Here is a 12,847-nt window from a genome sequence, read left to right as displayed (position 1 = left end):
AGAGAAAATGCCCAGAGGTCATTCATCTGTAAGCTGTGATTTCACTGGGACTGGGACTTTCTCTTGCTCCACGTTTACATGAGATCATACGAAATTACTCTGAGGTGTCTTCTGACACAAATTTCCTTCAAACTGTAAGCAAATAAAGATCTGATTCTTTGCTCAAACCCGTGTGCTTCACTAAATCCAGAGGTTTAATATTCTCAGCACAGAAAAGCAAAACTGCCATTTGCTGCTTCAACAAACTGCCTCTTCTCTCCTGAATACCTCATCTGAAGAACATAAAATATATATCTTTTGGTTACAAAATATATTGGAGTATTTTAAAATGTCACAGTTGAAATGGTCATTGATTGGAGTTGGATATGCTTTTGGTCAGTGTGATATTCTCTTGCTTTTGCCTCAGCAGGTAACACCTGGTCATGGGAAGAAATCACACCCAGGTTGAATTCATCCTGTTGGGAATTACTGACAGCCCTCGTGTGCAGACCCTTCTTTTTGTCTTGTTTCTGTTGATTTACATCGTGACTCTCGTGGGGAACTTTGGCATTATCATCTTGGTTCGGGTGTCTCCCAGCCTCCACACCCCCATGTACTTCTTCCTCACCCATCTTGCCTTCACTGACATCTGCTATTCCACAGTCATCTCCCCCAGGATGCTGGCAGACCTGTTAGCAGAGGACAAAACCATCTCTTTCTCCTGCTGCATGATGCAATTCCTTGCCTTCGCTTTCTTTGCTACTATCGAGTGTCACCTCCTGGCCATGATGGCCTATGACCGACACGTTGCTATCTGCCAGCCCCTGCTTTATGTGACCATCACCTCCAGCCGTGTCTGCTGGCAGCTGATAGCATCATCCTACCTACTCGCCTTCCTCAGTGCCATCATCTGCATGTGGTGCGTCTTTGGAGGTTACTTCTGTGGTCCCAACCGCATCGACCACTTTTTTTGTGATGTAGTCCCTGTGCTCAAGCTCGTGTGCTCTGACACCCACATCAATGAGATGGTCATCTTTGCCTTATTCACCATCAATATCGTGGGGGCAAGTGTGATCATTTTGCTCTCCTACATCTCCATCATCCGCACCGTGCTGAAGACGTGCTCAGCACAGAGCAGGGCCAGAGCCTTCCACACCTGCGCATCCCATTTAATGACTGTTTCCATGTACTTTGGGACAACATTCTTCATGTACCTACAACCTCCATCTAGTCACGGGAGCCTGGATAAGGTAGCCTCCATCTTTTACACCGTGGTCAACCCCATGCTCAACCCACTCATTTACAGCCTGAGGAACAACGAGGTGAAGGAGGCTCTGGTGAGGTGCGGGAGAAGGTTCTTAAACCGCTGGCAACATTAAACAGTTCTGTCATCGAGGACATGAACAATTCACCTCAAATGAGACAGCCTATGGGGCACTAAAACCATGGAATTTTCCCAATAATCTGCATGATTTGATGTAGGTCCTTCTGCACATACTGAACAAAAGCCAAGGACAGTGATGAATGAGAAAGAGACTCCCCAAATCACATCAAGACCATGCGAAAATTGATTCAGATTCAAGCAGGTACAATGACCGGTCCCAGATGTGCCTATCCATGACAAGCATCTCAAATGAAGATTACCCTGCTCATTGCAAGGGGCTTGGAACAGATGGTCTTTGGAGGTCCCTTCCAGCCCAAACTGTCCTATGATTCTATGATCCTTCCTCCGAAGGAAACCAAGAATAGTGGAACCTCAAACTTGAATTCACTTCTCAGTCACTTGTATGAAGAAATCACCCTGCATTGTCCCAGACCTCATTTCCTCACAGGAAACACCAATCAGCTTTCCTCAATTATAAATTTTGCCACTGATAATTATCTATTTTTCTTCCAAGATTCTTGACCTTGTCGCTCAGCTCCAATAAAATTCCTCACTCTTACCTGTGAGTTCTTTATTAAAGCTGCTTGGGTGGGAGGGAAGAGGAAGTGTAGTTTTACATTTGCTTGCTGAAAAAGAGTCAGAGAAAAGGTTTCAAAAGATTCATTGCATTTGTTTGTGCCTTTCAAAGAGAAGAGGGTGTGTGAATCAAGGTCTCAAGCTGCACCTTTGACTATCAAAGGGAATCCCTCCCCTGGCTGCAACTTCACAAGAGATTTCACTTTAAGGCAGAAACTGTAGACTATATCATTCATAATATAGAATGATGAATGGTGCTGAGGCTACCCAGTGTTGAGGACAATTTGGGCACATTAAGAGATCATCCCATTCATTTAAGTGGTGTTTTACATTCATCTTAACTGCCATTTACTTAGATGGTGTGATAGAATTCCAGCACGAGACAAGCACCCACATTCCATGCCCATGCTTAACTCTTGCTAGTGCACACCAGGAAATACCAAATAGTGTATTTCATAGAGGAGTTAAGACAGTGGCTCATTTCCACAGATGAAAGACAATCCTGAACACAGAATTAACTGATCCTAACTGAGAGCTGTCTGGGTCTCAGAGAAGCCAAAACACACCAATGGGGGAAAATATCTTTCCTTTACCTGCTCTGAGTGGGAATTAACTGGTGTTTTGAACATAATACAGATGGTGAACAGTTTTTTTTGTGTGCTCTGGCAAACAGCAGCAAGAGATGAGATGTTGTCTTTTGTCTGTGGAAAGTGACTTCAACCTCTGCTCAGTGAAGGAGGCAAAACCGATCTAATCAGATGCTAAGGAGCTTGGCAGGAAAGAGACCTTTGATATCATAGAATCATAACATCATAGAATAGTCCGGGTTGGAAAGGACCTTAAGATCATCCAGTTCCAACCCCCCTGCCATGGGCAGGGACACCTCACACTGAACCATGGCACCCAAGGCTCTGTCCAACCTGGCCTTGAACACCACCAGGGATGGAGCATTCACAACCTCCTTGGGCAACCCATTCCAGTGCCTCACCACCCTCACAGGAAAGAATTTCCTCCTTAGATCCAGTCTAAACTTCCCCTGTTTCAGTTTGAACCCATCACCCCTTGTCCTATCACTGCAGTCCCTAATGAAGAGTCCATCCCCACTATCCCTATAGGCCCCCTTCAGACACTGGAAGGCTGCTATGAGGTCGCATCAGAGTACTTCCTATAAAAACTTCACCACACCTTGTTTTCTTCCTCTATTTTGTTCGATATTGCTGCTTAGACTATACATACAAAATCTTAGAGCCACAAAAAGCCCAAGTTGGGACTCAGAAATCATCTGGCCCAAGATTTGGTGGGAAAGGGAGCCTAGAAGAGAAGTGTCATCTGTAGGGTTCATTACCCCACTCTGGTGTCTTTATTTCCTCTTGGCTTTAATAAAGTTCTCAAAGCAGAGAAACTGAAATGCTCAAACATTTATCTTGGCTCTGTGTTCCCAAGAGAGGTTTTGATTGCAATAGCCTTGTATGTAGTGGATTCAACATTGTGATTGTCCAAGGGGAACCTCAGTCTAATGTGCAGGGGGGCACAACTGTCAATTCCAGCAATTTAAGAAACAGGTTTGAGGTTCTGGGAATACCTTTTATACTGAAAGCATCTTTGCATGATTCTGCTTCAATCTTTGCAGAGGAAAGGGTTTACATAATGCAGAAACTCCTGGCTGTAGACACAAAATTCCCACACGGAATACATACCAGATTTCTTCTCGATCAAACTCTAATATTGGTAAAGGAGAGGCACTATGGACCAGAGGATGACACTTGTATATAACGTTCAATTCATCACTCTATTTCCCTCACTGAAAATGCTATCTTCTTTTTGCCCATGCAGGGACATGTTCCAAAGAGAGAGGGACAGTCAGAGCAGGGAGCACTGTTGGGTGCAAAGGATGATGGGTTCTACTCTGCAGGAGCCTGGGGACTGCCATGAGAGTTTGTCTCATTCATCTCTTTAAACAAAGTCGAAGGGGACATCAGGGTGTGCAGGGACCATCCCACAGCACCTGAACTACAGAAATATGGCAGGAACAGAGACCTGGGCCAAGTTCAGCCAAGACTCCAGAGCATCAGAAAACCAGGTGATGATGAGGCAGGTCCAAGGCCAAAACATGTCAATCCAGATGAAATCAACCCCCTGATCAGGGTCAGGTCCAGCAATGCCTAGGGAAATCCATTAGCAAGCCTAGGTCACCATCAAAGGATTTCATAAGAGTGCACACCTCCTGCTAAACAGGAAACCACAGTGCCTCTAATAAAACTCAACCTCCCTGGAGTGAGCTTAAATAGAGATGGGTGGCAATCGGGCAGGAGGTGGGGATGGAGCCCCAGCTGAGGCAGCTCAGGGGGATAAAGGCCTATTAGTTCACCCTGGCACAACTCAGCATTGTCTGGAAATGCCCACTTCTCGACCTTGACTACAGTGGAAGCCCAAAGGCACCAGCTCAGCTCTTGGACATCCAGGCACTGCATGTGCATAACCCCCCTGGGGATGGAAAACTGGGCCCTCAAGTGAGCACAGAGGGACATTAGCTGCTCCAGAGATGGAGTCACTTGTGCTTCATGTCCCATTTGGGTACCCTCTGCAAAATCTGAAATGTCTCTAAAACCCATTCTCATTCTGCTGCCAAGGTCAGACTAAATTCTTTGTATAGCCCACAAGTATGTCAGAAGTGTCCTAGGAGCTGCTCATCACTGCTGCTGAGCCGCTGTGATCAGGGATGGCTCATCCATACCATGACTCTCAGATGGCCAAGCACCACAATGCCTTTCAGAGCTGATTTCACACCCTTAGCTTGACAACAAGCAAAATCCACCCAAAGAATCATCTACAGGTGCACTAATAAAGCCCAGGAACAACAGCTGTAAATATGTGGATTTAAGGAGATCCCTTCCCCTTCTCCCACACTGAGAGGAGGGAGTGGGTGACAAGTGAATGTCTACGTGACTCACCCCTGATTATTCTCACAACTTTCTCAAGTGGCTTTCCTAACACTACTTAAACAGGATTTCAGCATTGCAAAGAGAATTCCTGAAACCATTTCTACACTCAGAGTTACCCCTTGTTAACATCTTCGTGTATAACCCACCCCAAATGTTGATTTTGCCTTTGCTGAATTCACTAAGTCAGTAATTATCCCCACAACAGGTTTTTATCATTTCACTGGGGTTTTTCTTCCATTTTGCTATGAGCAGTGATGGGAAGAGCAAGAAAACAGCAACCACCTGAACTCAAATCAACACCAGAACTGCTGTAGTACCTAAACAAAATTCTTTTCACTGATATCTGTCTACTAGGTCCAAGTGTTGTGACACGTATTACCCACCATACTGTGCTCTTGGTGTGTGGATTCAGGAAACAGTTCCCTGTCTACTTACTGCAAGAGATTTTAGTTTATGGAGTTGGAGATGTCCCTGTGTTAGTTTGTTTCACAGAATCCCAGACCGGTTTGGGTCAAAAAAACCTCAGAGCTCCTCCAGTCCAACCCTGCCATGGGCAGGGACCCCTTCCACTGGAGCAGCTTGCTCCAAGCCCCTGTGTCCAACCTGGCCTTGAGCACTGCCAGGGATGGGGCAGCCACAGCTTCTCTGGGCACCCTGTGCCAGCGCCTCAGCACCCTCACAGGGAAGAGCTTCTGCCTAAGAGCTCAGCTCAGTCTCCCCTCGGGCAGGTTCAAGCCCTACAGGCCCTTGTCCAAAGCTCCCCTTCAGCTTTCTCTCACTCCCTTATTAAGGTATTCAAAGGCCACAGTAAGGTCCCCCTGGAGCCCTTTCCCCCTCTTGCTGCCCATTACAGTCCTTTTATCACACTCCCATCTGATCCTTCCCATCTCCTTTCTTCCACTCTCGGGCTCCTCTCCCTCAAACTCTCCTTTCTGCCTTCAGTTTCCAGCACAATGGGTGGAAAAAGGTTAACAGCACCATCAAGGAGAGCACAAGGACTGGGGCTGCCTCAGTCCCCAGAATCTTAAAGAAACAAATTCCCCAGGAAAGCCTTTCCAGGCAGAGGAACGACACGAGGGTGACCATGAGTAACCAGTATGGATGTACCAAGGGTAAGTTAAGCCTGGCCAAGCTGAGTGCTTCGGGTGATGTGAGCACTGAAGTTTGGATGAAGAAGAAATAGTGGACAGCATTTACCTCACTGTTAGCAAGCTCACCACGATCTTCTGTTGGCTCCTTTGCAGCCAAATTTGTGAGCTATGGTTTAAGTACAAGGAATTGAAGATGGGCGGAAAGCTGGTTCATTGCCTGTGGTGCCTGACATTGCTGATGGGCCCTGGTACCAGCTCCAATTGGCAAGGTCCCTCTCACCTCCCTGCCATCATAATGTCAACTATGGCACCTGTGAAGCTGTAGGTGCCTCAGAAATGCTCCAAAAGTGGATGCGAAAGGTGGGGTTGTTCTGTGGTTTGCTCTAAGGGAGCCCAAAGACCTTTTGCTCGCTCAAGCTGAGGTCATCTCCTCTGGGTATAATTCTTCTCCAAACCAAGCAGCACAGAGAAGAGATAATGACCTGCTGTGGGCTTTGTCACCTCCTGGGGCCCAAAGGGATTCACAGTCCCACATCCCCACATCACTTGAAATAGGAAGGGGGTTTCTGATGCTGGTTCATTCCCAGGCTCCCTGCACAGCTCCAGGCACGTTCATCTTCACATCCACCTCTGAGAGCATCAGGAGGGCAGCAGAGACAGAGCTGAGATGTAAGAGAAGGGAAGCATCTTTCAGCCCAAGCTGAGCTCTCTGTGCAAGGACAGTGTGTGCTGAGCCATCATCTCCTGTGGTTCTCTCTTGCCAACAAGCACCAGCTCCTGTCTTATCTCCTGCTCTACTGCAGCTTCCTCGGCTCCAGTTCTTGATGATGCTCTGGGCTTCCCAGGGAGCTGCTTGCGCTGTGTGCCCCCCATGCTGCTGCTGAGAAGGCAGGTTTGGAGATCACCCTGGTGGAGAACACTCTCGGGAGGCTTCCTCTGCTCACTGACCAGAAAGGGCTCCTGGATGAGCACCAGAAGCTTTCCTGTACAGGACACTCAGGGTGCTCCCCATTGCTGAGATGAGGCAGGTTCAAAAGTTTATTATCTCCACAAAAAAACATATTGTCAAGAAGAGATTGCTGAGCTCTGGGGATTGCCCATTTCTGCTGATGTGTTGAGGAACAGCCAAAGAACCCAGAAAAAGATTTTAAAGCAAACAAAGTGTGTCAGGAGGGAGGGGAAACCAATCTAAATCTCCATGTAAGGATGACTGGAATCACAGAAGGGTTTTTTTTGGAGGGAATCTTGAAAATGATCCAGCTCCAACCCCTGCCTCAAGCAGGGTCACCTCCCACTAGAGCAGGTTGCTACAAGCCCTCTCCAACCTGCTCTTTCCATAGGTCAGGAATTCATTCCAGTTAGGAAGAACTCCCAGCAGAGAGGGAAGAAGCGGGTGGTTGGGAGATGCCCACAAGAGGATGAGGGATCAACTCTGCACCGTGAAAGCACCACATTTCTCTGTGTTCCAGGTTGAGCCGGATGGTCTCCAAGCCCCAGGGTCAGCACTGAGGTGAGTGGAACCTCCCCACTGCTTTCCACAGAGGTCATTGCTCAACATCTCAAGGTGAGCCAGAGGAGCACACACCACATTGTGCCATGGTGTTTAACTGCTTCAGCACCCCTTTGTTCTACCTGTGCTGGCACAGGACTGTCCCCAACCTGTTCCTCATTGATCTGTGCCTGAACTCTCCCTTTCCATCCTGCAGGACTGTCTCTGAGCAGCTCCCACCACACAGAGGCTTTTCCACCTGGGACAGCACTGCCTCTTGGAGAAGAAACCTCCAGCCAGGAGCTCACACAGAAAGCCCCATCCAGCCCATGGCACAAAGCAATTGCACCCAAGCGACCGAGTTCAGCCTGGTGGGGTTCACAGAGGAGCCGGTGACTCAGGTCTACTTGTTCCTGCTCTTCCTGCTCACCTACCTTGTCACCATCGTGGGCAACCTGGGCATCATCATCTTAATCAGGGCCAGCCCCAACCTCCACTCCCCCATGTATTATTTCCTGGGTAACCTGGCCTTTGTAGACCTCTGTTGTTCCACCATCATCACCCCCAAGATGTTGGTTGACTTGATGTCACAGAAGAAGATCATTGCTTATGCTGGGTGTGTGGCTCAGGTCTTCCTCTTTGACTTCTTTGGGATGACTGAGTACTTCCTGCTGGCTGCAATGGCCTATGACCGTTACGTGGCCATTTGCCATCCCCTGCTGTACCCCATTGTCATGTCCCCAAAGTGCTGTTTCCAGCTGGTGACTGGCTCATACCTCGTGGGGCTGACCAATGGCGTGGCACAGACCATCAGCATGTCCACCCTGTCCTTCTGCAGCTCCAGCACCATCGACCTCTTCTTCTGTGACATTTCCCCTCTCATCTCGCTCTCCACCTCTGACACCACCCTCAGCCACATCATCCTGACCACTGCAGCATCTCTCTTTGGTGTGTCCAGCATCCTGTTTATCTTTCTCTCCTACGTGGCCATCATCCCCACCATCCTCAGCATCAATTCAGCCGAGGGCAAGCGCAAAGCCTTCTCCACCTGCACCTCCCACCTCACCACTGTCAGCATCTTCTGTGGGGCATCCTTCTTTACTTACTTAAACCCCAGCTCAAACAGCTCAAGAGGAGGAGATAAATGCGCTGTGATGCTCTACACCGTGGTGCCTCCCATGCTGAACCCCTTGATCTACAGCCTGAGGAATAGGGAGGTGAAGGAGGCACTGAGGAGACTCTTGAAAATAAAGTGATATTGAATGCTGTATGTTTAGGGCCAGATAGAATGGAGATATGGGTAAATGCTCAGCTATTTATTAAGTATCTCAGGTGGACAACATTTGCTGGGGGAGTCTTTTGCCCCTTAACTTACATGATGCAGGGGCTGCTTTGATATCAACACCTGCATATACAAATAGGAACATTGCAAACTCTTTTATAATTGCCTGCACTCAAGGTATGCTCTGTGTTTTGTTCTGCACTACTTTTGCTTGGCAAATCAGAATCAACAGAGAATGAATTCTACTGTTGAACTAAATCAGCCTCCATTTCTAGACAGTCAGTATGGGCCATAACAAAAGGACACAAACGCCTTTAACATAATAAATAGAAAGGACAGGAAATAACTGGCAGACTGTGCACAAAGTAATTTTAGATTTTGATTTTCAAACCTCATTAAATGATTTCCAGCACCATTCACTTCATTTCATTTCAGACAGCAAAGAGCTTAAGTTAAATATGGTACTTGTGTGACCTCTGTAATGAATGAAGGCACTTAGAAAGCATTTTAAGTCGTCTTAGTGATGAATCCACACCAAAGGGCAGACCCTACCAAGGAAAACCCTGTCCACTGCTCCACACCTTTGCTTGCCATCTCCCTGTTGAGAGCAATGAAAGCCACGATCTCCATAGCATCCTGACCAGAAAACATCATAGGAGCTATTGTGTTGTTCAGCAGCCTTGAGACTTGGCAGCCCACAGCAGCCTGCGCCGATGGCCTTGCCTGCCCTGAGGTCTCTGCTGCTGCCTTCCTGCACAGAGAGTTGATTTGTGGAGGAAAAACAACAAATACATGAAAATCCACCAAAACATGCCAATGTGTGCATTACCTCAGCCCATAGAGCTGCAGCCTCTGCCAGGGCCATGGTGAAACCTGGAGCCATGGCTGAGCCTCAGGGCTATCTATCCTAGAGACATAGAATCATAGAATGGTATGTGTTAGAAAGGAAGCTGAAGCTCATCCAGTCCCAGCTTCCTGCCACGGGCAGGGACCCCTTCCACTGGAGCAGCTTGCTCCAAGCTCCTGTGTCCGACCTGGCCTTGAGCACTGCCAGGGCTTGGGCAGCCACAACTTCTCTGGGCACCCTGTGCCAGCGCCTCAGCACCCTCACAGGGAAGAGCTTCTGCCTAAGAGCTCAGCTCAGTCTCCCCTCGGGCAGGTTCAAGCCATTCCCCTTGCCCTGTCCCTACAGGCCCTTGTCCCAAGCCCCTCTCCAGGTTCCCTGCAGCCCCTTTAGGCACTGGAGCTGCTCTCAGGTCTCCCCTTCAGGAGCCTTCTCTTGTCCAGGCTGCCCCAGTCCAGTTTTCTCAGCCTGACTCCAGAGCAGAGCTGCTCCAGCCCTCGCAGCATCTCAACGCAGATAAACCTCATCCCACATTCACAGCTCACTTACACACAATGATGTGCCCAGCTTTCCAGCACAATTTATATCTAAAAGGACAAAGGCAACATTTTCTGGCAGGTATCTAAGGTAGGAAAAGCATCATCAGCTTGAAGCATCATGAAGCCTGTCTCATTGTGTCTGGGTTATTGGTTTTAATCATACTCCTTATTCCATTCACTAAGCCTTAGTCACTCAGGAGCTATAGAATAAACACAATCTGTGCTTGAGTGTGCCAACATGCCAAGATCCTCCTATGAATCTTCAGGTAAAGGCATACAGAAAGCAAAACCTACCCCAAAATATAGAAGTCTATTGAGTCTGTGTGGCTTCCTTCCCTAAATAGGCCAGGTTTTGGTCCATAACTCCCAAACTTTTGTCCTGAGAATGAGAGAAGACACTCAGACAAATGTTAATGCCTAAGAGAATGCTCATCAGCTGCACTCGAAGCTCCATTTCATTCCACCCAAATCTATATCATTTCAACACTGACTTGATGAGCACTGAGTTGCCTAAAAGGGAATGAAATGAATCTTTCAGTGGCTTCAGCATGTGATGCAGAGGCCAGTCCAATGCATTGGGATGGGATATCTCCTGGTGCCTGGTGCCTGCAGGACTCCAGGAAGAAATGCTAAAATTCAATTGGAAAGAACATTTGGGGTTGCTCTGCTTGGGTTTTTCTTTAACAGAACATTTATAACTACCTCAGGGCTTAAATTGAGCACACCAGCTAAATCTGAGCATGATTTAGTTGAATGTTGTAGTCTGCAGGCTTGGTTTTTCATCTGACCTTTCTCACCCTATTGTTGCCAGGCCCTCTAAGAAGCAATTCACCTTACTCCAAAACAACCATCCTAAAGAGCTTAATTCAATACTACCTAGAAATTCCCACCTCTCACCATCGACTGCAGAGCTCAAGTTATCCCCTGCACCAGGAGAAAGGGGTGTCATAGAATCATGGAATGGTTTGGGTTGGTAAAGACCTGAAATCCCAACCCTGTGCCATGGGCAGGAATGCCTCACACTAGGTCAAGTCACACAAGACTGTGTCCAGCCTGGTGCCTGTTGACTTCACCCTGATAATCCCCATGCTGAGAGCCCAGATCCACATCTTGAGGAAGACAGAGCTGCAGGATGCTCTGGGGAAGACTCCTAGGAAGAGTTCTTGTTTCCTCCCACGTTCAGACTGGAAAAACATACAATCAGCTCAGTGTAAAGAACATGGATGTTGAGATTGCACCTTTGTTCTGCAGCTACAGTGATGGAAACAGTGAGCACTGAAGGCATCTCGGGGGGATGCACAGCTGTGCAGCAACATTTCATTGGGTGCAAAGGCCACACTGAGAATCTGCTTCAGGGACCTGGTCCTTAAGGAAATACAGAATGAAGCAGTGGATAAATATCCCCAACCACACACACAGGCAATGCTGGGACAGGAGAAGACGTACCTGCTTGCTCTGCCCTGGGAGATGAGGTGGTGTGGGGCTGTCAAACAGAGATCTTCAGCGTGCTTTTGTTCTCGTGGTCTGTAAACTTGTGATTCCACATTGGACCCTCATGCTGGTGATAAGCTCCAGGTCACGGCTCCATGGGACATATGGGATCTTGCTGGACAAGATCGTGTGTGAGTATTCCTGGGTAAAAAGGGTCAACAGAGGGATACAGCATCACATTAGCCAAGAAGGTAAATCTTCAAGGGGATTCATCTTTCTTTTCTTTGTTTCCTCATCTCTCTGCCCATCCTTTGTGGTACCTAATGACAAACATAGGAATGAACATATGAGGCCAGATAAGAAAATCATCAGGCCCATTGAGGAGCAGCCAGCATGAGAGGCAATTGAGAGAGGGTCCTGCAAACCTGACTGGAGCATAGGGGAAGCTGCAAGGAAGCAGCAGGGCACAGCTCATCTTCTGGTCTTCCTGTGGAAGAGTCTACCACTTCCATTGGCTATGGAAGAGCTGAAGTAATTCATTTTTAGGCTGGCAATGTCAGGAGGGACAAATTGCAGCTTCTGTGCCTGCATTCAGCTGTGCAAACACACACTAGCAATGAATAACTGCTGCTTTCAGTAATGTGCCTAAAACCAGAGGTCCTAACATACACACACTTGTAATTAAGACATTTAGGTGCACATTCAACCCTTCAGTGTTTGCTCATGCAAAAGAGAAAACCCAATGAGACAATGCTTCTACTGGTAATACTGATGACAATGAAACTAATCAAGCTGTGTTGGGCTGAAGAAGATAGTGACTCCATATACATTTCTCTTCAGCCTCTATCTCCAGTTTCCCCATGTGAAATTCTAATTAAAGAGTCTTAATATATGAGCAACTTAACGTGACACCGAGATTGAGATCTCATATTCATTGAAGTCAGGGAATGCAAGGATGCATTCAAGGCCAGGTTGGATGGGGTTTGGAGCAACCTGCTCAAATAGAAGGTGCCCCTGCCTTGGACAGCAGGCTGGAACTGGATGAGCTTTAGGGTCCTTCGCAAACCATTCCATCATCCTCAGGTAAAAGAGCACAACCAAACCATAACAGTGCAGATTCTCTCAATGCAAAATTTACTCTGCTTTTCTCTTTTGTGTGTACAGCTGTGTTTCAGTACAGAGAGCAATGCCAGCACCATGGAAGCCCTTCTCTTAGCCCATGATCAAGACCCCACACCACAGCTATGAAATAGCCACTGGGATCCATGTCTCCAGTTCAGTTCCCTCACC

The 12,847-nt window shown here is 47.6% G+C and overlaps 2 protein-coding genes across 2 annotated transcripts; both read left to right on the top strand.

The window, feature by feature from the left end:
* Window positions 1–422: 422 nt before the first annotated feature.
* On the top strand, window positions 423–1,422 carry LOC133207335 (olfactory receptor 5AP2-like). The gene has a single exon (XM_061344138.1). It carries the CDS (start codon window positions 423–425, stop codon window positions 1,356–1,358), a length of 936 nt encoding a protein of 311 aa, XP_061200122.1. The 3' UTR covers window positions 1,359–1,422.
* Window positions 1,423–7,790: 6,368 nt separating this feature from the next.
* Window positions 7,791–8,717, top strand: LOC133207356 (olfactory receptor 5G3-like). Its single transcript, XM_061344160.1, has one exon. It carries the CDS (start codon window positions 7,791–7,793, stop codon window positions 8,715–8,717), a length of 927 nt encoding a protein of 308 aa, XP_061200144.1.
* Window positions 8,718–12,847: the final 4,130 nt, after the last annotated feature.

Source organism: Neopsephotus bourkii, unplaced genomic scaffold (genome assembly GCF_033783945.1).
Source record: "Neopsephotus bourkii isolate Nb327-2 ecotype Australia unplaced genomic scaffold, CSIRO-AGI_Nbou_v1 NB_1869, whole genome shotgun sequence".
In the NCBI taxonomy this organism is placed as follows: Eukaryota; Metazoa; Chordata; class Aves; order Psittaciformes; family Psittacidae; genus Neopsephotus; species Neopsephotus bourkii.
This window is presented reverse-complemented; position numbering and strand designations above follow the sequence as displayed.

Coding starts and splice junctions, on each gene's coding strand:
- LOC133207356 (XM_061344160.1), top strand. CDS start 7,791: ATGGCACAAAGCAATTGCACCCAAGCGACCGAGTTCAGCCTGGTGGGG.
- LOC133207335 (XM_061344138.1), top strand. CDS start 423: ATGGGAAGAAATCACACCCAGGTTGAATTCATCCTGTTGGGAATTACT.